This window comes from Agelaius phoeniceus, chromosome 2 (genome assembly GCF_051311805.1).
Source record: "Agelaius phoeniceus isolate bAgePho1 chromosome 2, bAgePho1.hap1, whole genome shotgun sequence".
Classification (NCBI taxonomy): Eukaryota; Metazoa; Chordata; class Aves; order Passeriformes; family Icteridae; genus Agelaius; species Agelaius phoeniceus.
The window spans coordinates 26556574-26581608 of NC_135266.1; the positions used below are offsets into that span (position 1 = coordinate 26556574).

Genomic DNA, 25035 nt, shown 5'->3' on the forward strand with positions numbered 1-25035 from the left:
CTGTCTTAATTAGTTCTGCAGAAATACCAAGGAGAGCAAAACAAACACATAAGGTCATGCACTGGCTGTGAATAAAATTAAGCTTGGTATTAGAAGAGTTTTAACACCAAGTGAACTTCTGGAACAACAGCTTTGCAGAAACTGCAGAAAAACCCTCCCATAATGGAGTTTTAAAGGACAGGTTGATTGTTTGCTGCAGGTATTGTGGCTTGTGATGTGAGCTGTAACATCAGCCTGGGTTGATAGGGACTGGCCTTGGTGGGGGATGTGATTTGTTTCCCTCATTGGCCTCAATACTCACTGAAGCTTGTTTCCAAAGGTGCAGTTGATGGGAAGTGCAGTTTTATTTGTGGATTTATCCATGGATGTTCAGGTCAATCATACTTTGTTAAAAGAACTGCATACTCAAATAATAGCTGGGGATTTATGATATGAAAACACAGAATGGTCTTGGTTCATAACTGCATAACCCCGTAACATAACATGAAGTAAAAATCCACTCTTCCTCTCACTGGTTGTTGCTCTGAGTGTAGAAACAGTTCCTGCTCTTCCCAGGAGCCAGCCTATTCTGGGAGCCCTGCAGCAACACTGCCATTGCATGCCAATGGGTTTATCCTTCCTCTTGCCTAGGGCTGGGAAGCAGGGTCACCCTGTCCACAGGATGCATATCTCAGCAGCCCAGGGAGTGTTTCTGTCCTCTCCAAACCTACATCTCCTTTCACAGACTCCATCTGGCTGTGCATCTCTGGGTGACTGGAATCCTGGTATCAGGAAAAGTTTTCCATGCTCTCCTTCATGGCTGGGCACTCCAAACCAAAGAGTGGAAAAGAAAAATGCCATATCCATTCAGATGCATCCCTAGGGGGAGAAAATTATGTTTGTGGGCTTGGCTGCTCCAAAGCTGGTGGGATTTGCCCGTTGCAGCTAAGCCCTGGTAAATGTTTTGTGGGCACAATGTACTAAAGGGCCCCATCACGTAATTGGTCCCTGAGGTCATTGCCCAGCCTGTGCTTTGCTATGGTGCAAAGAAACGTTTGTGCTGTTCTTCTCCACCCACACTGTGTTACAGTGAGTGCTGGGGCATGGGAGGAACACCCAAATCCCAGAGCAGCTCTCAGTGGCACTGGCGAAGGGCCCCACAGTGGGCCAGGGCACAGAGGGAAGGGCACTGCTGTGCTACTGAGCTGGGCAGTGATTTCTTTGGTTTGCTTTGGGTTTGTTTTCTGGGTTTTTTTTCCCATGTGTTGACATTGCAGCCGTGATTTGCCCTTAGAGGTTTTGTTTTCTCATGAGCAGGTGGACTTTAAACTTCACCATCTCTGCTGCAGCCATTTCCCACAGGAGCTGCAGGAATGCAGGCAGGCACCGCTAGGCTCAGAGGGTAACCATGGCAAGGTGCTCTTGGATAATATTCTTCCTTCTCTCTGCCCTTTTCCTTCAGACAGAGCAGGCAGGTATGGCTTTTGTTTTGTTGCTCCTTTGGTTCTGATTTGTGCTGCTGCTTTTCTAAAAGCACCAGTAATTTTGTACCTTGTATAATGTTTACTTTGTAGCACAGAGTGAAATCAATGAAAACAGTCTGTTCCTAATTTTCTTTAAATTTCTGCTATTTATTTCGTGCAGCTAAGTGAAAACTGATGTAAGCTAATGGGGCAATGCAGTTTTGAAGTACCATCATTTATGCCAGGGTAATACCCTGGAGTGTCCCAGATATTAAATGAATTTTGTTTCATATTTCTAGTTGCTGCTGAAATAAAAATGAGAGAGTCCTATGGAAGAGGCCAGTATGCATGCTTGTTATAGTTTGAAGAAGTTTATGTGTCTGTGTTAATCCTCCATGGTTTGTCAAAAATAAGGAGTAGCCAGGAAGAAGGAAGAAAAAGATGGTGTTCTTTCAGGAAAGTCAAAACACCCTGCAGCAGAAGTTCACAGCCAGCTGTGCTGAATGTGGCAGAACCACTGCACAGCAGAAATATGTGCTGGGGGTCAGATAATATTTAAAATGCAGAACAGAGTCATGAAGCTTTTATTTTTTTAATATCATGTGCAAGACAGTTGCTTATGGAATATCCTTCAAAAGGATAACTAAATATCTGTACACAGTGTTGGAATAATTTTGCTATTGCTCTCACTTTTCCCAGTTCTATGATTATTGATTACTTCAACCAGCAGTGTTGGGTCCCCAAACACTGTATAAAAGAGAAAAAACCCCTGAATATTCTCTGCCCCAACACATTTGCTTTCCAAGCACAGAAGAACTGACAAACACGTGCTGACACACATGGTCACACATTGCTTCATGAAGAAGATGAGGCTCCAGGGTGGCAGCAGCTGCCCAGGTGGCAGGCAGCTTTTGATGGAGGTGTCATTTGCAAAGAGGAGTTTTAAGATCTGTTAACTGGTCTCTCCTCCTCTTTACTCAAATCTGAAAGATCACAGTGTCTTCCACATGAACATGATATGGGATATAGCCCTCTTAGCTATGAGCATTGCTGAGGGGTAGTTTTTATTTACTCCCCTTAAGAGAGAGTTGATTGAGAACTCAGCCATGTCATGGTTTTGCTTCTCAGCAAAAAAAAAATTGCCATGAACTAAGACTGAAGAGCATCAGTTTGGATCCACCATCATAATTTAACACCACTAATACCCACTTCTACCAATGCATCTGAAACCCCTGTGCAGTCACAAAATAGCCTTTGCCTTTTATAATAATGTTTTTCCCTTTTCCCTGGCTGTGCCACCACACCCTGTTCCATATGTCTTGTGCAGGAATGGTTTCAAATTCCCCCTGCTTGGGAGCAAGTCAGGCATCCCCCAGAAGTAAAAACTCTCAACTCATCAGCTGAATTTGGGCTAAGACAGTAGAGCTCTTTAATTATGTAAGTTTGATATGGCTGAAACCCCAAATCAACCAAAAGAAGGTAGAAGTATATAAGGAAATATACTTCTACAAAAGAAGGTAGAAGTATATAAGGAAATAATTCTAAGTACTTATATTAGTGTTTTGTTATACAATGTTCCAGTATTTATATCAGCTCATGATGCAAACAGTGTTATCAAGAGACAGAGACGTGCCAGTTCCATCCTTCTGGAGGAGGTCCTTCAAGGCAGCTTGGAAAGAGAATGCCTAGAAGAGAGATGTACACATGAAGAGGCAAGAGAAGTATTTGAGAATGATGAAATGCTTGTAAGTATTTTGTTTCCCTGCATGCACAATAAAAACTGCTGCCACGATCCTTTGCTTGTGAAACACAAGACTGCTCCATTTGTTTGGGTTTCTTTCCATGTGAAACCTCTGCATTTGCCATCTCAGCAGGTAGCAAGCAGGTGTCTTCTATGGTCAAAATGGCAATGAGGAGGTCAGCTCTGATATTGTCCAAGTCCTCTCCAGAAAATGATGTGTCATGTTCCTTGTATTAGTACATCACGTGGCTGCTGTCCCATCCTGACCACACACAGAAATGCAGCTTCAGCTTCCCTTAGGGACCAGGAGGGGCAAAGGGGTGTTGGCCAGCAGAAGAGCACCTGGAGGGCAGCACAAAGGAATTCCAGCCACTCCAGACAGTAAACTGGGTTCATCAGGGCCCAACTCAAATGGTTTTATGCAAATGCATGCAGCATGGGGAATAAATGATAGGAGTTAGTTCGTTCCAGGGGCACTGGAAAAGGTTGTCCAGAGAAGCTGTGGATACCCCATCCCTGGAAGAGTTCAAGGCCAGGCTGGATGGTCCTTTGAGCAGCCTGGTCTAGTGGAAGGTGTCCCTGCCCACAGCAGGAGATTGGAACTAGATGATTTTTAAGGTCCCTTCCAACCCAAATAATTCTGTGATTTTACGACTGGGACAGAGGGAATCAATACACAGCAAGCAGTGGGACCTATAGAGAGGAGCTCACCTGGTGGGTAGCTGCAAATTCCTTTGCACCAGGGGCTCTCCAGACATACAGAGATGGATGCTGTGCCCTTTAATGGGAACCTGGAAGGAGTTTGGTTTGCAGGGAAAGCAGAGGAAAGAGCTGTAGGGCTGCCCATGGGCAGCCGTGGTGCTTTGGGAAAGGGAGGGGTGGGCAGAGGTGTGGCTTTGGGGCTCAGCTGTAGAACCCAGGGAGAGGCAGGGCACAGGGGGGAGGTGGCCAGCAGTGGTGCCCACAGCTCTGCCCTGTGCTGACCCCTCTGCCTCCAGCAGCACCTGCCGGGGGCCAAGGGGGATGGGACAGGATGGGGTCACTTCCCAGGCTGCAGACAATAGCCAGCCAGTTTTTTCAGGGAGCTGCATTGCTAAAGGATCCAGCTGTTCCTCTCTCTGGCCTGTGAAGTGTTTATTTTCCTGTACAGCTTCTTAGGAAACAATAAAGTAAGCAGTAGGCAAAGCCCCTCCCTTCTCATGTGTATATTTGCTAGCAGCACATTATAGTTGTGCAACTCTGTAAACATTAAACCGCTGTATATATTCTCTCATAACATGTTTTTTGGTTTAGCAAAATATTTATGACAGATTACATTACTTGGGAATTAAAATCTAATTTCCTTTTTTTTTTCACCCAGAAAATCTTTTGGGATGTCTACTATGGTAAGCTGGCCTCTTGATTTCTCTCCTTCACAGTACTGTCACATTGTGAACATTATGATTCAGTCTAATACTGGTTTTCTAAGAGTTTATTCTATGAGAAACAGTCAGTCTCTATTTGTCATGTCTGTAGTAAAGCAGAAGGAAAATTCTTGATGTGAAATGATTTTTAAAAAGTAATATACAGGAAAAACCATTTAAATCTGCAGAAACAATAAAAGTAGAAGATGAGTAAAAGTTATCATAGCAAATAGGTTACTTCTTTTCCTGAATCTGAAACAGCCTGGACATGAGAAAATATGTTTTGCTGATACAATAGAGCAGCACAGTTCTATCAGAAAAATCTCTCAAATACAGAATTAGCACTTAAACCTGGGCAAGATAAATAGATATTAAAAGCTACTGAGTTGTCTACAAACTCTGCACAGTGGGATTGCATCATTCCCTGTCAGGTGCCAAGGTGAGAAACAAATCTGTAGAAGCTGAGGAGGGCCTGATGTAACTAAGTGCCACCTGAACAGGAAGCCTGTGGCACCAGCTCATGGTGACTCTGCCCTATTCCCTCTCTTTTTTTCTGTATGCTTCATCCCAAGTTTTTCTCTTGTTTTTAACTTAGCTATTATTAATTTCTAGTCTTAGGTTTAAAGAGTGGAAAAGGAGGTGGCAAATCCAGCAGTCAGTAATACTTTTCTGCACAAGCTGCTAAATTCCTGAGTCCTGGGAACCATTGCATAGAAGAATCCTATCAGTGCTATAAAGGTTATGAAGAATGACGCTAAATATCTGGCATTTTATTCCTTTTGTGAGGGTGGGATTAGTTTCTAATTTGAGTCATTGGATATTTGTACTAAGCATGTCATGCAGGCTTCCTCTCTAGCCTAGGATGAGAGAAGGGAAACCAGTTCAGAATGGTCCCTCCAAACAAGCTTGGCCACAATCAGGACACATTACTGACTTCAGCCTCAGGGGTGGCTTTCTTGCTGTAATTAAAAGCAATATGTTCTGTCTCCTTCCTAAAGAACAGCAGTGTGTATTTCCTACTTTGTGATGTCCTCTCTAACATTTTGGAGAGTGCTGCATTTGAAAAGTGGCTTTTTCCTCCTCACTAAACAAACATATTTTTTCATCCTGTCTTCCAATAATCTCATTTTTCTAGACCTCTGGTATCTGTGTTGCTTTCCCCTGAAAGTCCAGGGTGCAGTGGATAAATCTGCATTGTGAATAAAAGAGGAAGTATTTATTTATTTATTTATTTATTTATATTTATTTATTATAAAGGCTAAGCACCCACCTAACTGCTGGGTCACCCACCAGCTCTGTTCTGCACTGTTTTGTCCCTTCAAGTCAAAACTGATGTAGTGGCATCTTGCTGGATGTCTGCTGTCAGGGCACTTTGCCTGAGCTCACACTTGTCCCTGACCCTCTTTTATCAACAGTATGAACTTGGTCATTGCCAATCTCTCTTTAAACATCATTTCCCAAAAGTTTTGTGCAAGCCTTACAGCAGTTTGCTCGTTGAGTGACAATGTCTTTGGAGACATTTCTATTCTATCATGTTCACTGATTGCCCCTAGGTCCCTTATAATATGATTAGATTTAAATGGTTTGAATTATTTGATCTTGAAAAATGTATGATGGTTTTTACTTCCCACCTTTTTAGATTGCTGTGTGCTTACAGTTTAACCATAGCTCGCCAGTAACAGAAATCAGGCCAATATCTCTATACTTCTTTGAATCTTCTCTTTCCTCCTTTAATAAAGCTAGGTGCTGGATTTATTTTCTTTCCAGCATGGATTTCAGAGGCTTGAATCCATCTAACTGCTTCAGGCTGCAGGGGTAACCCCTCCCTAGCTCCAGCTCCTCAATTCTGCCTGCTCAGCTGTGCAGGTGAGATTCCCCCAGTTCACCCAAAAACCCTCTCTGGAGGCCTACATTGTGCTTGGATATGCTGGTGGCATCTGGCTGCAGATGGAACTCTTTCAGCCAGTATTTTAGTACATCTAACACTCAAAGACATAGTGCCCTTAGCCTAAGCAGATGATGATTGGTGGGGTTTTTCCCAGTAGCTGATAGATTTTCACTTTTCCAACCCCAAAATCATATGGGGCAGCTCACTGACTGAATTAACCTCTCTGACAAGGTGTTAATTTTTAGAAAGGTTGGACAGCATGTCCCAGGTTAGGCTCTCCTGGCTTGCTCACTGATAGCCTATGTCTATAATAAGTAGTTGTTACTTGGATTGTGTTTTCAAACTGCTTAGGAGTCATTCCTGTGGGCAGCTTGAAGGGAAACTGGCATCTCTGCCTGGTGCTTCAGTCTCAGTGAGGACACCCTCTTGTTTCAATGTTCAGTTCAGCAGAAAGAGAAAGCTTGCTAGTGTCTGAGCTGCTGCAGGATAATTGTGCAGATGTAGAAAAGTTATATTTCCTCCTATTTTGATGTTGCTTGCTGTACACTTGCTCTATAATTTTGATGCTTTTTCTATCCAGTATATATCAGTCTTAACGTGGGAGACCTGAAACACCAGTCCTATATCACATTTGTAAAAAAGCAGGAACTGTGACTCACAGCATCCATCCTCCAGAAGGAGGCTGTGCCTCTGGGCAGCTCCCAGCCTCTCTCCCAGGGGCTGCAAGAGCACCTCTGGCAGCAGATTTGAGCTAAAATTACCCCTGAGGAGCACTCAGTGGCACTTAGCCTATTTCCTTTCAAGCTGCTCTCACAACACTTCTCTGAACAGCTCATGTGCTTGCATGTGGGCTGTGTAATTTGAGATCTGTGCTGGCGGTGACTCCTCCCTCTCCATTTCTCCAGGTGGCAGGAGGTGCTCCTCAAGCCCCTGCCAGCACAATGGTGTGTGTGAGGACAGCATCCGTGGCTACACCTGCACCTGTGCTGAGGGCTACGAGGGAGAGAACTGTGCTTTTGGTAAGGCTTGCCCCCTTCTGAGGAGCCCCAGCTCATCTTGTCACAGGCTGTCCCCATGAAACCATACCCAGCTCTCCCATGGTGCCCAACACTTACCCATGTGCTGGGTAAAACACACAGTTCTGGCAGAGCAGGGTGATGTGTGCTGCCTGTGGAATCCTGAGGTTCCAAAGGCTGTCCCAGTGCCCTGAGCCTCCTTTCTCTGGGCATGCTGCAAAAGGGCTGAAACCAAACCACCTCCTGGGTACCCCCAAAGCCAGCCCTGCCACTGCCATCTGTGCTGCCTGGCTGCTTGTCCTGCTGTGGTCCCAGGCCTGAAGGACCAAGGCTGCAGTGCCAGGGTGGCTTCCCAGGCACCCTGGTGCCTCAGAGGCCACATACCCCCACAAGACAGTCCCTGAGGTTAGAAGGACTCCAGAAAACAAACTGTTTCCAGTGCAAGTAAAAAGCATAAAGTAAAACACATGTGTTCTGGCACAGGAAAACCCCAGGCCAGATACTACATTTTTATATCTGCCAGGTTCTACTTTCCAGCCCTGACATCAGGATTTCTGCTGGTTCAGAGGTCCCCTGGGGTGGGAGACGCCCTGGCTGCAGCAAGGCAGGGTCGTTCTGTGCAAAAGGGGTGTGACTGTGACCAGCTTCTGGGGAGCACAGAAGGTGACACAGCTTGGACCAGTGCTGGGAACTAGATCATCTCAGAGCCTTAGGCAGCCATGTTATACAAGATTTTTTGCTACCTATGAGCTAGATCAAATAACAGTTGCTTTGTGCTAAAGATTTAAGTGATTGCTTTGCTATGGAAAGTTGAGCATGTTTTGAAGTTCATACTCCCTTTCTTTTTTTTTTATCTTTGGTAGCTGATGTGTGCAAAATCAAACAAGTGTGCAAAATGAGAGCTATGGGTTTTTGTCAAAACCAGAAACCTTAGCTGCCTTCTTCCTCAAGCAATACTTGTCTTCATACCGTGCAGCAGCTCCCCTTGCTGCACATACTTGGTGTTTTGTTAAAAAACCTATGGCACCCTTTCCCAGAACTCAGAGGTGCAGTGTCTGCTGCAGGGAGGTGCCGAGGGAGCACAGTTTGCAATGAGTCTGTGAATGCTGCAGAGACTCAGCTTGCTCCAAGTTCTGCTTAACAAGGGGGAAAAAAATCCCAGTGGTAAATACTATCAACCCACATCCACACAAAGGAAATAAAAAAAACCCATAGAGGACTCAAGTGATGAAAGAATACTCCACGTTTTTCTTCTGCTTGTTCTGTTTAGCTAAAAATGAATGTCAGCACCAAGCAAAGGTAGGATGTGACCACTTCTGCTATCCAGGAAGGGATTCCTACCGCTGTTCCTGTGCTGATGGCTACGAGCTGGGGAAGGATAAAAAACAGTGCATTGCATTAGGTAGGTGTGAGCATGGAGGTAAAGGGGGCACCTGCTCAGGGCTGGGTGGGCAGGCCACTATCTAACAGATGGGATCAGCCTGCTTTGAGCCTAAAGCAGTATTGCTGGGTAGAAAAAGGAATCTAGGGACCACCACCCAAGATGCCAAAGCAATGGTAAAAGAAGGGCTATTTAATCAGAATGTTTAAGTATGAATCAGCAGAGGGGACTTGCACCACCCTACGTATCACTCACTGGACCAGGTTTTCCACTCCTGTGTTTGGTAAAGAGTAATTCTGCAGAACACGTGTTTGCTTGGGAATGAAATTCAATTGATTCCTATCAGGTGACCAGTGGTCTAATAAATGAAGGGAAACATTTGCTGCCAATTTAATTAGCTTGAAACAGTAGCCCTTTTTAGTTCTTCAGTCCCATATTAGGTATCTCATTCAGTTTCATCCCCTTACAAAGTAGGTCTACTAAAACCACAGCAGTATATTTAGACCTGTGTCTGTATTAGCACAAGTGGGGCAGCCAAATAGGAGTTCAGCTGTAGAGCCACACTTTTGGTGGTGACAGACTGATGTCCACACTCAGAGCACACTTCAGGTGGGCTTTACATCAACCTGGCCCAGTTCAGTCCTGTGGACTAAGCACCAGGCAGCTGTGTGCACCTGAAAGGTGTCCTGTGGTTTAGCTTCACCTGAACAGTGTGTGTGACCCCAACCTAAACCAAGTGGAAGTGTGACAAATGTGGTGATTCAATCAAAAAGCATGTGTGTCGTTTGAACCAGATGAGAAAGGCACACACGTCCCTAGAGTGACAGCTGTAACAAGGAAAAAACAGCATTTACCTTGTCCAGGCTGGGCCACAGCTCTCAGCTATTTGACACAATGTGAATACAGGATACAAAGATGAAAAAGCAAGATGTGCTAATGGTTGCCTGGAGAGGAAGCCTCATTTCATTTGGGAAATGAAGCACAGTGAAACCTGGTCACTACAAGCCTAACACGGTGACCACGTTCAGCCCATTGCTAAACTATTATGGCTACAATTGCCAAAGAAATTATTCCAATTTTCACCAGCTGAGAAATTTTCATTCTCCTTTTCCTTTGCACAAAAGCAGAACCCCAAAGTCTAGGTGGAACAGTAGGCATTTGCAGGTATTAACTATCTTGAAATGATACTGCTATCTTGAAATGATACAGCATGAAGTTTTAATTTTTTTTAATTCATTTGTTAGATGCATGTGCATGTGGCAGACTTCAAGACAGTGATAACCTTATAAGTGAAACCAGGAAGAAAAGTGATGAACGATTTCCTTGGCAGGTATTCCTAGCAATTCATTAAACCCATCACTTTACCCTCACATAGACAGTGCCATCTATTCGTTTTTTGAATTTTCTTAGGTACTGCTGCTAAACCCAGAAGGGAAAGGCTTCTGTGGAGGAGTGCTGCTAAAAAGTAACTTCGTGTTGACCACAGCAGAGTGTGCCCTTCTGCACAGCCACTTTCAAATCAGGGTTGGTTCTGGTAGGTGATTCAACATTTTTTCTTGCTGCAGCACATTTCAGTATAGACAAGCTAAATTTTAAACAAGCTTACTAAACTTCTTGCTGCATAAAAATATTGTTAAAGGAAACAAATATGATGTTATTTCATTTGAGCATCTCAGTCAAGTATCTGAGCTAGAACTACAGCTACCCCACATTCCCCTTTACAAGGCAAGCAGAAAGTGTCTCTTGAGCACAGCCCAAGAACTCAGCACTCAGAGATAGCTAAACATAGTAGATTTAGGTGACTTGTTTCATACCAAAATTCACATCAGTGCTGGAAATTCATCCTTACTGCTGAAATTATTCGTGCTCCTACCAGCAGCAAAAAGCTGCCAGTGTGTTACTCCTTGTTTCCCTTTACTGCAGAGGAAGAGTGCCTTTAGCTCCTCTGCTGCACGTGTTTCTCAGCACAACCAGGCAGCTTGCATGCAGCTTTCAGGTCTCATAAACCATTCCTAAGAGCAGTCAGATGTCATTGCTCCACAGGGCCTAATGGAACAAGTGGAACTGGGAAGATAATGCAGATTAGAGAGAAGCACATCCACATCCGCTATGATGAAGACACTGGTGAGAACAATATTGCATTGCTACAACTTCAAGAGCACGTTGAGTGTGACAGCTCCCACCTGCCTGTGTGCACCCCTGAGAGAGACTTTGCAGAACACGTTTTAATTCCAAAACTGGCTGGTACAGTCAGTGGCTGGAGAGTGGAGGGTGATGAACTCCAAGGTGAAGAGCTGCAGGTTTCATACCTGCCTGCTGAGGACTGCAAGCAAATCCTCAACATCAGCCTCACAAACAGGCAGTTCTGTGGGCACCTGCAGGAGGCTGTAGACAAACACCTGGCTGGAGGAAGCTTTTTGGTTACTGAGTACAAAGGCACGTGGTTTCTGACTGGTATCCTGGGATCCTGGCCGCTGGAAGACACTGACTGGGAAACACTGCTTTTCACCAACACTGCAAGGTATATGGTATGGGTTAAACAAAAAATAAAGTAAGGCACAAACACAACCAACTCTCAAGCACCAAGCCCCTACCAATCATTGCAAGAAAACACAAGGATGCAGCCAGTACCACCATTTGTCTCTACTACTATTTGCAGCAATGGAAGCTGCAACAATGACATGTATTTAACTCCAGTTTATACAGAAAAGCCTGTTTTGTCTTTCCTTCTGCTGACACACAGGACTCTTGGGTCATGATACAGTAAACCTAGTTATTGAACTAAAGACTGATTTAATTTTAAATTTCCTAGAACTGTTCATCCTAAACCTCAAAACATGTTGAATATTTTTTCTGTGATTTCAAATGTTGCTAGTACCCTGAGGTTTGATTCAGCAAATTCATATTCTTATTTCAGGATCCATATAAGTAAAACTTAAGAGACATGGGGAATGTCAAGCTTTTAAATGTCTATGTTGAGGTAGCACTTGACATTTTCATCACACTAAAAAATGCTTCCCCTCATACATGGAATTTATGTTTTCCCTTAGGAATGATGCCCATGTCACTTAGAGGGTAAAATAAAACCCAACTGTCAAAGACAACAAAAAACAAATGTTTTATTTGTTTTAAAAATAATTTTAAAATTCCCAAACTAAAATCTCAGTCTGGACGAAGTTATATTGTACCACCCCCAAACAAACAAACTGACCCCCGGGGTAGTAGCACTTAAAATTCTGGATCCAGTGGTAATGTTTTCCCCAGAAGCAAAATAAAACAGAGTATGGATAATTTAGATACATGAGTTTTTGTTCATCATAACAAAAATTAAACAAAATATGACCAGAACTAAAAAGAATCCCAAAGCCATCTTGTGGGCACCTACCACATATACTCAAACCCATAAGTATTACTGACACAGTAAAGCTTTTGGTGTCAAACACTTCTCTATTTTTTAGAGATAGTTTGAAGAGAGTATTTAATACCAGCAAAATTATTGAGACTTCAAAAAAATTGGAAACCATGTTAAGAAAACATTACTTCCACTCTGTAGAATGGATTAACACAAGTAACAAAGGCTGATACTTCTCTCTGAAGGATAAACACAGAAATAGTAACATGAAGTACTTTATAAAAGCTTTTAAGTAGTTGGGAAGGAATTTGGAATGCTTTGCTTTATTTCTTCATGAGATACTTTGAATGATGTAGAAAGCCTGTGGAAACAACCATTTCAAAGTCAACATTTCATTTCAATGCACTTTGTAACCCTGGCAGCCTTGGCCATTCTGGGAAAGGAGCCACGAACAGTTCCTGGTATTTCAGTCCTGGACATGAACCAGGCCATTGACAGTGTTCCTGGGGTCACTGGGAGCAGTCCCACTGGGCAAGCTGAGTATCTGAAGAGTACTTGCATGGCTAAGATGCAATATTCAACAACACACTGTTGACAGTGGAGGAAATGGGTTCTGCTTGCTGACCACAAGCTTCTGATGCTGATGGGATATGTAGCCTTTAATGTGACCCTGGCAGAAGGAGAAAAAGGCAGAGTTAGTACCTAGAGCTGGTAACACAATCCCTCCAAGCCAAGCTAACCACAGCAGAGCTGTTTATGCTCACTCACCACTGCACTACTGTACCTAAATCTGCACGAGGGTCCAGTTTAGGTAACTGGGTCACCTTGGAGAGCCAGCACAAAGCTGGAGCCACCACCCTGCCTGTGCACTAAGGGTGCTGCCAGACTGAGAGCCTCCTGCCAGGGCACCCATGGGTCTGCTTACACTGCCTCCAAGAGACAAGAGCTCTGCAAAAGTGTTTCTAAAGTCACTCTTGTTCACTTTAAAGTGAGGATTTTAATCTATTAGCATTCGATACCTAATAAACTAAATGACATTGTACTTCCTTTTCAGACATAGTGTTGTAACACTATGTGTTAGTGATAGTAATAGTGAAAGAAATCTCCCAGTGACCTAGACCACATCAAATAATGTTTCAGAAACAGAGTAGTGGTTAATTTTCTTGCTGACACTACAATGATGCTTCACAACCTCTGATTTAATACAGATATTTAGATTTCAAACTTTTATCCATTCATAAGCAGTTGAGATTCACTTAGAGTAAAAGACAAAATGCAGAACAGATCCAAAACAATCTAGCTCTATTTTTTTCTAATTTGAGAAGACCAAGAGTCTCCTACTTCAAATGCAGAACAAATCTTTTTGGTGCCATCTGAAAGATTTCTATTTTTAAATCAATGTTTCTGCATTTATAGAAATGTCAGTACTGAATTTGTAATGTGAAATTCAACTTCAATTTTAACTGATTCCTGCAAAAAAAGGCAGGAACTAGAGGAAGGCCTCAGGGCAAATGAAAACATTTCACTTTGAGCAGAAGTCTCTCAAAAAAACCACAAGAAAAACTGGGATTACTGATGAGTTTTTTGTCATAAACTGTTATTCTCTATCTAATATTTTTCACTGTCAGAAGTGTGGAAGCACCAGACAACAAGTGGTCAGCACTTACCAAATATATGAGGTTAGCTAAAATACACTGGACTTCATCAATATCAACATCATCTACTTGCATGAACTTCAGAGCAATCAGAAAAGCATCTAGAGATAGCTGATGAGTTTTGAGCAGTAAATATCTGAAAGAAACAACAGGAAAAAAAGTGTTATTGAGAAATAATCACTTTAAAATTCTGTTTCTTAGAAAAATGGTCTTTCTACAATAAATTCACCTTAATAGGAAGTCAGCTCTCTCAGAGAGAAGTAAGGAGCATATGCAATTCTACCCCAGTCCCAGGTGAAACCATATTAAATCTGCTTTTCCAAAAATGTAGTTTTTGTTATGCTTACACTTTCTTGAAGAGATTCCTGTATGTGATGATTTTCAGCTTCTCAAGGATAAGAAAGATTCCACATCGAATAAAGAAGGTCTCATGCTTTGTTAGAGCATCATTCAGAAGGAGAAGATTTCCTTCACTGCAAGGATAAAGAAATGAAAAAGTGAGAAGGTCTCACACCAGTGAGAAAAGAAAGTATGAATAGGTAGGAATATGCCTCCCCTGCCTTCCTCAATCACCCCAAAGAAACACCTTTTACTCAATACTTGTTGAACACAAAGCAGAAAAGCAAGCATCATACCTCACAGACTTTGTTACTTCAGCAAACTGCATAAGGTCATACTTTTTTAAGAGCTGAACTGTTGGCATATGGCCCTGAAAAATAAATGGTGTCCAAGTTTTCCAGGGTAAAGTTAAATACATTTTAAATAGAATCTAGTAAAAAAAAAATCTAGCTAAAAAAAAAGTTTCTTAAGAGAAAAAAAGAATTTTTAACCACTTTTTTTTTGCTACAGAATACAAGTGAGTAAAAGTATTTGCAAGACAACCCCCTCATCTCTCAAACACCTCGTAGCACAACTCACAATAACTACTGATTTATCATGATTTTGGGACAATTAATACTTCATGTTAGGGAGCAACTATCAAACTTGTAGAATCAAGAAGATCCTGTGACGTGAGACCTTGGCAGATTCAAATTTTATGTCACACTTGTATCATTTAATCTACAAACAGAAGAACTGCAGGAATCCCAAGCATTTCCAAAGGAATATGAGCAGTGCTTCAGCCTTGTCAAGTGTTATCTCAGTCTGTAACAGATTTTTTCTCTATGCCTCCATGCAGAAATAAAAATGTCCTCTCAAAAAACAAACACCACCATCACCATGCCTCCACCCAAAAAAATAAAAAAGGGAGAGAAAGGTTAAATTTAAAGAAACAAAATTAATTCTTGTTGTTAGATCAGGTAAGACTGAACCATCTACAGAATCAAAAAGAAACTTTGCCTTTTATCCCCTGCACAGCAAAGATCAGAATGCACATTGACTTGGTCAGACTTTAAATTTAGTTACATCATGCTATGCTGTTGCTAACTCCTTTCCTGGACGAAGGATTAGCTGAGAGCAGAACTGAGCTGCAGGTTTACTGAGAGCTGTTAGGAACAAAAAAACCAACACACAAGCTATTTTAGTAGTTTGAAGTTAGTGTTCATCTTTGGGCTCTGATTTAAAAAAAGCAACTGTAAATACAATGACCTTTATCTAGTTTCTTTAATGCCTCTTGTACACTAAAACTGCTTTAGAAAAGCCACAGTGATTCTAGGCACTAACAGACCAACCAGTTTAAGGCACCCAGTGGGACTGAGACAAAGATTTAGGAAGACTGTTAATAAAGCTTTTAGGAAGACTTTTTTCCTTTATCAATCCTACCACTGATTGATCTGAAAACAAGAAAGTCAACAAATAAAACAAGGAAAACAGAAACCAATTATCATACCCACTATACTCCCCCTTTACCCACTTGACACAGCAAGGGATTGGAAAGGGAACACTGAAAGGAAAAAGCAGGGAAGTCATAAACAGGCCAGGGGGAAGGTGGAAAATGGCAACTCAATAAAGGCAGGTGATAAGATTCTACATGGGTAACTTTGGGAACAGGGCCAGAACAGGAAACTCTAAAATCTAGTTCCTGTCACCTCAGTCACAATGAATTAATACTCAGCATAATCCACTAATTCAGGGATACACAAATGTTAGCGCAGCAAATGGGAAAAAACAGGAACAAGAAATATGTGCTTAATTATTTTAATAGAAATATGAAATGATCAAATAGTAACAAGTCTTCACTGATTTTTCAAAACCAAAATGCTCTGCCTCATGACCCTTCTGACATGCCTTGAATGGGAAAATGTAGGAGGTACAAATAAAAAAGCCAAAGACAGGCTGCAGCTGTGGCAAACCCCTCTCAACAGTCCTCAGCCATCTGTTTGCACACCCTCCTTTCCTCCACCAGATGAAAGAAGCAGACAAATTTGTTCTACTGAATCCACACCTTCCCTGGCTTTTGTGTGCAGTTGATCAGCAGAGAGGCACCCTGCTACAAGACAGAAGTCAAACTGTTGAGTGCTTCTCCAAAGAATTCAAATATACCTTCCTTAAAGTAGTAACATCAGGTTGCACCCTTAGGAAGGGTGGGAGAAAGGTAGGGGGAAAGGAGGGCCAGGTTGGTTTTGTTTGGGGGTAGAGTTTTTTGTTTGGCTGTGTTATTTCCCCTCTTATCTCCTTTCCCATGTTGCTGTAAATGACAACTCAACACTTTTTGCCCTCACATAACAAGGTGTGCATTCGCTGGCTCTTACAGGGGTAAAATAGCCTCTGAATTCCACTAAGGGAAAACACTGAGCATCAGTTTTACAGTCTGTATGTGTACTCCCTTCCCCTTATTCAGGAAAGTAGCATCTACTCACCAACAACATTTTTACTGGCAGCAGGTAGATCAAAATCATTCTTTTGTTCTTCTGGCTTGATCGGTGACAGTGCTCAAAGGCAAATGACAGATACTCCTCAGCTGCAAGCACAAGTAACACAAATCAACACAAAAATGGATTAAAGCTGTAACCCAAATTCTGTGCTCAATGTGCATCTCTCTTGAGCATAACATTTGAAATTGTATACAAAAGAACCATGTCACTCAAAGTACATAAAGTTGGAGATTCAACAAAATACAAAGTATTACTAGAAAGGTAAGTTCTCCTTCAGAAAGTCAAAGAAAACTTGTCAGGATCTTCATGTCAGACATTACAGTTACAAGTAATATTGGATTTTTCAGCTAATTTCAGTAATATTATTGTGCTCCTATTACAGAAGCAGACAATCTAAGAAGTGCTGGTAATACACTCTATTTCCTAAATTGAGATTACGTTCTTCAAGAGATGAAAGCTGAATGTAATGCCCACATCTCCTGAGCTGCAGAAATGGGCCAGTGAGACCACACAGCATAACAGCATGAAAATCTCTCAGCAGCTCCCACCAATAGAGAAAAAATGATAAGCCTGAAAGGCAGAACACAGTTTGGAATAACAGAGCCAGCTCCAGAACAGAAGTTTGTCAAGTTCATCAGTGATGAAGCTGTACCCCTTAGCTCTAGAAGCATTTCTGTTAGTGAAATCTATTAGAAATCTAGGAAATGCAGTTTGTACATCTTCCAAAATCAATGGAACAAGAAACTACAGTTTGCTACACTACAGTTTGCTGAAGATTTCCTATGTGGCACACAGCAACTTGGAGAGTTGAAGGCTCCTCTGCAAAAATTTTTCAAACCTATTCTTTTGGATGCTCACACATTTTGTAATGCACACACATAATGCATAAGACTGTAGGGAACTTCACTGACACAAATATTTTAAAGCTGGGCATACACTACAATTAGAAGTGTGATGTAACCTCATCTCAAGTCAGCCTGTGGGCCTTGGACTTTTCAGCATGAGTTTTCCTTTGATCAGTGCAATTCTGAGTCACACACACACAACTCCAGCAAGACTTCATGCCAAGCAGCAACACTTTAAACACGTCTTACTGGCACACAGTACCTTGCTTAAAGTCGCTGTCAAACATGGCCTTGCGTCCAACATAGTATTTGTATGTAACTCTCTGTGCCATGCTATACTCATCCTTCAGATTTGAGCTGTCAATTGCTCTAATTAAGGGCTTACAGAGATGGAGCTTGTTGATCTGTTGAAAAAAATTACATTTTAATCAGCATGCAGCTAGATGGTATCATATAAAAACAGGGCAAGTTTAACTTAGAATATGAAATACAAAACACAGCTTACCAGACTTGAACCCTACCTTAAAATAAATTTTAAACAGCTGATTCACAAGAAACAACATGCCCCACTTCTTTGAGTCCTCAATGCCTGCTCGACTGTCATAAGGAAAAAGAAAAAATCTGCTAGTATATTAAACATGGTAAGAAAAGAATGACTTTGTCCTCACAGTAAATTCATGCCATAGATATTCATGCCATAGCTTTTCTAGGGTAAACATAGGTGTAGCTCTGCTATATATTTTCTCAACATAATGAAAAGATGTCAGGCAGAATATTATTCATCTGCATCAGGGTCCTCACTCCAGTCTGCAGATAACACACACAAGCACAGCAGTGGCTTATAATACCTGAGATGAAAGAAAGACACAAAAAAAACATTTTTTCCAATTCAGAAGTGTTAAAATTGCTAACACTGGAAACCAGAGCCACCACTTTTCCATATAATTAATTCTAATGGAGCAAACTTCACAACTAACAGGGCACAGAAGTATTAATCACCTTTCCTAAGAAACAGGGACATAATCAGTCCCTCCCAACAACACCTGCTAGGAATGCTAAACCTGAAGTGAGGGCTCTCCCTCTGTAGTTAATAGTCAAGAGAGAACAGACTATAAATGAGACAAGCCTCAGAAGTACTCATTCTAAGACCCACATATGGTCTAAGTAAGTGGGAAAATCTAAAGCAAAGTTCATTAAGTTTTTAGCAATTTTCTAGTGCAAGTGCAGCAGGGGTTCCTTCACTTACGTGTCACTGGCACAGACTCGAAAGCAGCCCATCAGCAGCTCTGCTGCCTTTTCCAACATGTCACCCACTTTGCTTTTCCCTTTCTTCACAAGCTGTTGATCTGCCTAGCAAGAAACAATATGCAATTCTACATCATGGTTCACTGGGCTGCAAAGTTTAGTTTTTTAATTTAGCATTTTATAATGTATTCTAGCAAGAGATCTGTCATGGCTGCTATCTCCCAAATCTAGAAGGCAGTCAAGCTCCCAGAACAAAAGAAAACACACAGAGAGGCTCCTGGTCATGTACTCAATGTAGAGAAGGACAATCCTTGGAAAACAGCACTGATCACTATTTCCTTTAGTATCACTCAGCTTAATGCAGCTCTCAGAAACCTAAATTCAGGTTTAACACCTCAACTGGAGCATTAACACTTACACTCAAGTGTACAAAGACCAAGAGCCTGGAAAAAATTATGGAGTTTTAGAAATTATTGAGTTTTAGAAATTATGAAGTTTTAGAATTGAGTCTTAGAATTTATAATTCAGTTTCTCTCCAAAGCCACAACAACTAGATGCTATTTCTAAACCATATTCAACAGTTTCCAGTAGTGACACACACTGCTGGGACTTGAGACATCCAGAAGTAAGATAAAACATATGTTACAGCAGAAAGAGGAAAAAAAAATAATTCAGTTGTCAACATATGGGAAAGATCCATGCATTGACTAATGCAGAACTTCAACAGAAAAAACATAGCAACTAGATATTTATTACGTGCTTTTTAAAAAGTTTTATTATAGTGTTTGCATTCTCACCAGCTGAAACATAAATAAAAGAAATGGAAATGCATCCTGCTGCAGAAGTCTTCTCTGAAACCAGATACTCTGAATACACTAAGGTTAGAAGATAGAGTTTAAACACTTCCAGCATGACTGATTCAACGCTACCCTTTCTCATGCATCTCAGAGACATGGATTTCCCTCATTCAAACTGAGAATTGAGACTTGTTGCAGAGCAGTCACACACACAAAAAATACTCCCTGTGCAAGCATTCCACATGTGGTTTTGTGGGTAACTGGGCATGAGAGAGTGATGAGGGGAAAATACTGGATATTGTCAAACTCTAACCTTACTTGAACTCTAGCTTCAACTCTCCAGGTGAAGTGACTAGGAACAAAATCACAACACTGCCACTCACCTTGGCCTAGAAGTTCTCAATAGATCCCTACACAAGCTACTTCAATTCACCAGCCTGAGAAAAATAATGTAAATTTGGGGATTATTAGCATGTCAGCAGCTGGGCTCACCAAGGGCTCCAAAGAGCATCAGAAGTGGTGCACACATCTGGAAAAGGGGACCAGAAAGTTCCCTCTGCAGATCTGGTGAATGGTTAGATCAGCTTGGTTGTCTGTGATACCTCCGATTTCCACCAAACCCCAGGGACAGCATGGAAATAGTGACTTACACCACATGCCACTCAAAAAAGAAAATATTTATCCCTTCATAAGGTCTAAGCAACTGCTGGGAGTTGCATTCAGGTCCTCAGAACTCCTCTAGTTCCATCTGCCAATAGGAGGTGGAAAGATTGAGCAACCTCACTTTTCAATAGGACTAGATGAATTTAGCATGTCAACAAAATCCTAAACAATGAGTTAAAGAGAACTGAGCAAAATTAGACCATGTTATAGACTCTGTAAAAACATTTCTAGTGTGGAAATACCAAACAGATAAAAGTAATGAGGCTGTTAATCAGATCTACTTACATTATTAGCAAAAATTCGAAGATCAAGGGCTACAGAATACATAATAGGTAAGGCCCTGGAAAAGAAAATTATAGTACACTTAGTAGGTGCAAATCAAGCAGTAAGTAAGACATGAGAAATAAGCAATTTTTTTTTTTTTGTTACTTACTCATGCAATTAGAAAAGTATGTATTAATCTTTAAGTGAAGAAGAATGCACTTCTTAAAAGGACAGTTCTTCAAGATCTCAGCATTTCAGAAATCCTACACTACAAAAATGATGTCTAAAGTCTTTTTTACTATGGCTTTAATAAAATTCCACTTCTCTTTGAACAAATCCTTCATGTATTTACATATGGACCATTCTATGTAATTAAGCTCAGATGTTTACATTCCACACTTTGGACATGAAAACTCAACCAGGCAACAAAGCCAATTAGGCTTGATTTTAGCATCACTGGGGATAAATAAAACTATAGGTATAATTTTAGTTTGACTCCAATGGTATTATACTAGGAAAAAATGAGGCTATTTTCTAGTAGCTTTCTACCATGTACTCACCAATTTTCTTCTTTATGTGCCTGAAATGCTCGCAGGAAAGATGTACTGTGTTTAGGAAAATTTAAAATGCCATGAAATAAAGCACAGATTTGAGAAACAGCTGTTCAGTGGTACCATATATGACTACATGAAAGACTGGAAATCAAAACACCATCAAGAAGTTGAGGAGCTGAGTTGCAGCATGGAAGAAAGTGAGCACAGCCATGCACTCCTTTGAACAGCAGCAGCAGTAAGGAACACTGGCAGAGAGAAGATAGAAGCTTCTTTATCATTATTTTCCCCTCCAGCCATGTAAAAACCAGCCATACTGCAAGGTATCATAATGATTTGAGACTCTCCTATATTCTGGGAGAAATTAATATTCTATTTTAGAGCCAAGTAAAACATTCTTTCTTAACCCTATAGAAAGCTGGAAGAATGTATCTGGATTTCCTTGCTCAGAAACCTAAACAACTGAAGTGTATTGGGAAGCAGACCACATTTTATTAGATTTTTAAAAACCATAAAGAGAACTTAGTCTATAAGAAGTTAATCTGAAAACAATATGCAAGATTTATGGAAAAGGATATTGGACAATAACTGTTTGGCATTTGTATGCTTCTATGAAGTCATGGTTTGCAACAGCATAAGTACACCTGTCAAAGAAAAGGTGCATTAGTGCATCAGAAAATATACATAAATGAAATATTTATTTTTGTGTCCTACCAGGCATGAAGTTCTACAGGTTATTTAAGGCACAAAGGAATATGAATAGAAGCATTCCTAAAACACTGGCACAAGTATTTTAATAGAGCACTAAGATTGATAATTGTAGAAAACAAATGCTAGACAATAGGTATTTGTTCTATATAATCTAATGCTTATTGACACTGTCACCAAGATTAAATTTTAAAAATTCAAGATTGTTGAAAGAGACTAGATGCAGAAAATGACTTAGTAAAAGCCTAAAAAAGAATTACTTAAATACTAAGCTCTCTTAAGAGTACTTTTATCATTAAAATTCCCTTTTAAAAATATTTATTTCCCTCACTTATTTCACTCTAAATTCTTGTGCAGCTAGTAGGCAGAGGGGAAACAGCAAGCACTGACAGTGCTGTGCCAATGGCCATACACAGATGACAGCCAGGTACATAGAGCAAACTTTATGTGGAGAGGAGAAAGAAAGTCTTTATTTCCTGCAATTCTAGCATTATTTATAAGACTAATAAATACCAAGTTTTCAGGTGTAAGCCCTTTAAAATAGGAAAGTAAACTTAAGGATATCCTTCCCCATCCCTGCTGCACGCCTCACAACTGACTTTACATTCTGGGCCCATCTTTACCTTAAGTGGGCTGCAAACATTTCATCATATGGCGATTCCAAAACTTGTTGACACTTCTCCTCTGGAGATGGAAGCTAAGTGTAGAATAAATCAATAAAACATTAGAGGAACATCCAATGCACCAGAAACAGAACACCATATGCATATTTTGCCGTGGCAGTTCTCACACATTTGCCAGGGTTGGAAGGGACCTCTACTAGGCATCAACCAGAACTTTAAGTTACATTAACAATCCTACCCAGAGTAATGAATTGCTAGTGTGCATTCTGTCTCCAGGACCTGGACAGAGCCAGCCTTAAATAAAAGCATCCAAAACACACAAAACACACAAACACACTACCCACTGCTTTTTTGTCCATAGTGCCTTCCATGGTGCTATGCTAATAACTAATGCAGACCTGGTCAGAAAGGACATTCAAAACTGTATCCATCCAGAAAACAATTCAAAATAGAACAAAAGAGCCAACCAGAAAACAAAAAATATATATAGTATCCTTGTAAAAAGAAAAGGGAAGCAAACCTACATGGAGATCCTACCTCAGCCTGTGATAGATTTCTGAGGTTTCTCTCCAATGGAAAGGAACCCACACATAGAGCTGGGAAAAGTCAAAGTAAAACAAAAGGTCAAAAAACACATCCTCACCTGTAGCCTTGGGTTTGCAACATGTGGATGTTTAAATGAAACTAATTCTGCACAAAATGTACCATCTCTGGTCTCAATGGCTTCTTGCACCTACCAAAGTAAACAATCACATTACAGAATAAAATCCAGCAACAGGCACACGACATATTTAACTAACATAACTACTACAGAAGCCACCACCTAGTTACAACTGTGCATACATATTAATATCAAATCAAATGCAAGTTTTTAAAGGCTTAAAACTGAATAGATAATTTTGTATTTTCAATACACCTTTTGTTCCAAAAGGTCTCAGGGAGAAGGTAGAGAGAACACCATTGTTTTTTTCCTTATTTGTAGGAAGCAAGCATATGTATGTACATGGGTTTAACACTGTAAAACAGCAGTTGGGAGCCAGATTTGGTTAAGCTTTTTAAAGTTCCAGTTGGACTTATAGGCATCAAACACAGATGCAAAGATGCAATCTTTGAGAAATGCTTTAAAATGAAGACAGGAAGATTTAACATGTAAATATCATTCCAAAGGCAATGTCTGATATTAGATTGATATTCTATCTGTATCAAATCCTTTTGAAACCTGCTAAGACTGTAAATGTTATATTCTGTGGAAGAATGGTTTAATCCTGCTTCCTGCTAAAGATAACTCCTTGTAAAAACAGTCTGCTTGGGCAGGTTATTGTGACATCAAGGTGGAAATTTATTCAGTTACGGAGGTAGTTTCAGGTGTTACTTCTTAAGAGTTTCCTTCCCATTGCTTATGCTTTATCATATTTTTGTCTCCCAATATGAAAAAAAAATTCTTTTTGAGGTATGGAATACTCATACCAAATGGGAAAAAAACCCATAGACTAAAATAGCAAGAAAAAAAGGAAAAATCAGCTATTTAAATTGTTTCAGAAATTTGCATTTAGCTTTTATTTCCGGAAAAAGAAGACTTAATTTTATATTTGCAAGATAGTTTTTCATCTTGAATGGAGTTCAATAGAGCGTCAACCCAACAAAACGCGGACTTTTCAGAGCAGACCGCTGTCCTGGGAGATCTCAGATGCTCCATTTTTGGAGACTAAGACCCAAACAATTACTTTCTTTTCGTGCCTTAACTAATGCCAGATGAAGTAAGATGGTAACAGCGACGAAAATACGGTGGTCCAGCAAGAGCCGTGCAGAGTGGAGACACAAAGGCTTGTCACTGACAGCCCCATCCAGCTGGAACCGCTGCAGCTCCGCTCCTGCCCCTCCATCCACCCATTCATGGCAGCAGCTGTGTCCGCACTGTGCGCATCTCCGAGCCCCGCATCCCTCGAACGCTGAGCTGCACTTGCCCCTGGATACACACACAGCCCTCCGCGGCCGTTCTTACCCATAAATCACCTCAGAAACCTCCACAGTTGTCAGGCACACCCTTGGCACTCAGACGGTGTGTACCTCACGCACACTGAAGAAATATATTTCCCCACCACACCGCCCATCCTCCGTTGATTTATTCCTTAACCAAGGCACCACATTTACAGCAAACCCGCATACTCAAACAGGGCCCATAGATTAATTTTAAAAAATAATTTTAAAATCGTGCTTACTTGCTGCAAGTACTGGTTAATGGTGATGTGCGCCATTAAAGGAGAGGAGCTGAGGCGGGGGCCGCACACCGGTGTGACCGTGCGAGCCCCGGAACTCCCGCGCGCTTCCGGATCCCGGCGCGGCCGAGGGCGGCGGGAACGGCCCGCAGCGTCACGTGACGGCCCCCAGCGGCCGCTGCCCCGCCCACCGCGGACCCGGGGCGTGGCTTCACTCAGACAGCCAATGGGAGTGAGCGGTGGGCGGGGCAGAGGGCGCGGGTCAGAAGTAAACCTCGTGCGCTGGGGCGCGCTGCGCGTTCAGGGGTGGCGGTGTGGTGTGAGTGGTGTTGCTGTCACCCGTGCTGCCACCTTACCCTGGATTTGGACAGCAGGCGGGCAGTGCCCTCCGTGTGGCAGGAGCCCAGTGGCGGGACACGCCGGTTACTTCCC

The 25035-nt window shown here is 41.5% G+C and overlaps 2 protein-coding genes across 7 annotated transcripts; one reads left to right on the forward strand and one right to left on the reverse strand.

The window, feature by feature from the left end:
* Window positions 1–1288: 1288 nt before the first annotated feature.
* Window positions 1289–11426, forward strand: PROZ (protein Z, vitamin K dependent plasma glycoprotein). The gene is given in 8 exon segments (XM_054654720.2): window positions 1289–1454; window positions 3024–3187; window positions 4544–4568; window positions 7380–7493; window positions 8761–8892; window positions 10116–10201; window positions 10282–10405; window positions 10915–11426. Coding segments are annotated over 8 exon segments (1323 nt in total).
* Window positions 11427–11965: 539 nt separating this feature from the next.
* On the reverse strand, window positions 11966–24789 carry PCID2 (PCI domain containing 2). Of its 6 annotated transcripts, XM_054654708.2 has the most exons (14): window positions 24607–24785; window positions 23031–23120; window positions 22388–22461; window positions 21633–21700; window positions 21066–21105; window positions 20527–20581; window positions 18783–18886; window positions 18058–18133; window positions 17799–17940; window positions 16677–16777; window positions 14514–14587; window positions 14226–14351; window positions 13891–14014; window positions 11966–12893 (listed from the first exon to the last, which is right to left on the reverse strand). In XM_054654708.2, exons 1-14 carry the CDS (start codon window positions 24640–24642, stop codon window positions 12801–12803), a joined length of 1203 nt encoding a protein of 400 aa, XP_054510683.1. In that variant the 5' UTR covers window positions 24643–24785; the 3' UTR covers window positions 11966–12800. The 6 variants fall into 6 exon arrangements, 5 of the variants coding, with proteins under 5 accessions (XP_054510683.1, XP_054510685.1, XP_054510687.1 ...); XM_054654710.2 differs by lacking the exon at window positions 23031–23120; XR_013180814.1 differs by lacking the exon at window positions 11966–12893 and having other exon boundaries at window positions 13952–14014; window positions 14108–14351; window positions 24607–24786.
* Between the last annotated feature and the right edge of the window lie 246 nt (window positions 24790–25035).

What these genes read in the sequence shown, in the direction of transcription:
- PCID2 (XM_054654708.2), bottom strand. Translation starts at nt 24,642, where the DNA reads ATGGCGCACATCACCATTAACCAGTACTTGCAGCAA. An exon ending in TTCGAATTTTTGCTAATAAT is followed by an intron (nt 18,887 to 20,526) that starts GTAAGTAGATCT and finishes GTTTCTTGCTAG; the next exon opens with GCAGATCAACAGCTTGTGAA. An exon ending in TGCCAGTAAAAATGTTGTTG is followed by an intron (nt 14,588 to 16,676) that starts GTGAGTAGATGC and finishes TTTATTTTTCAG; the next exon opens with GGCCATATGCCAACAGTTCA.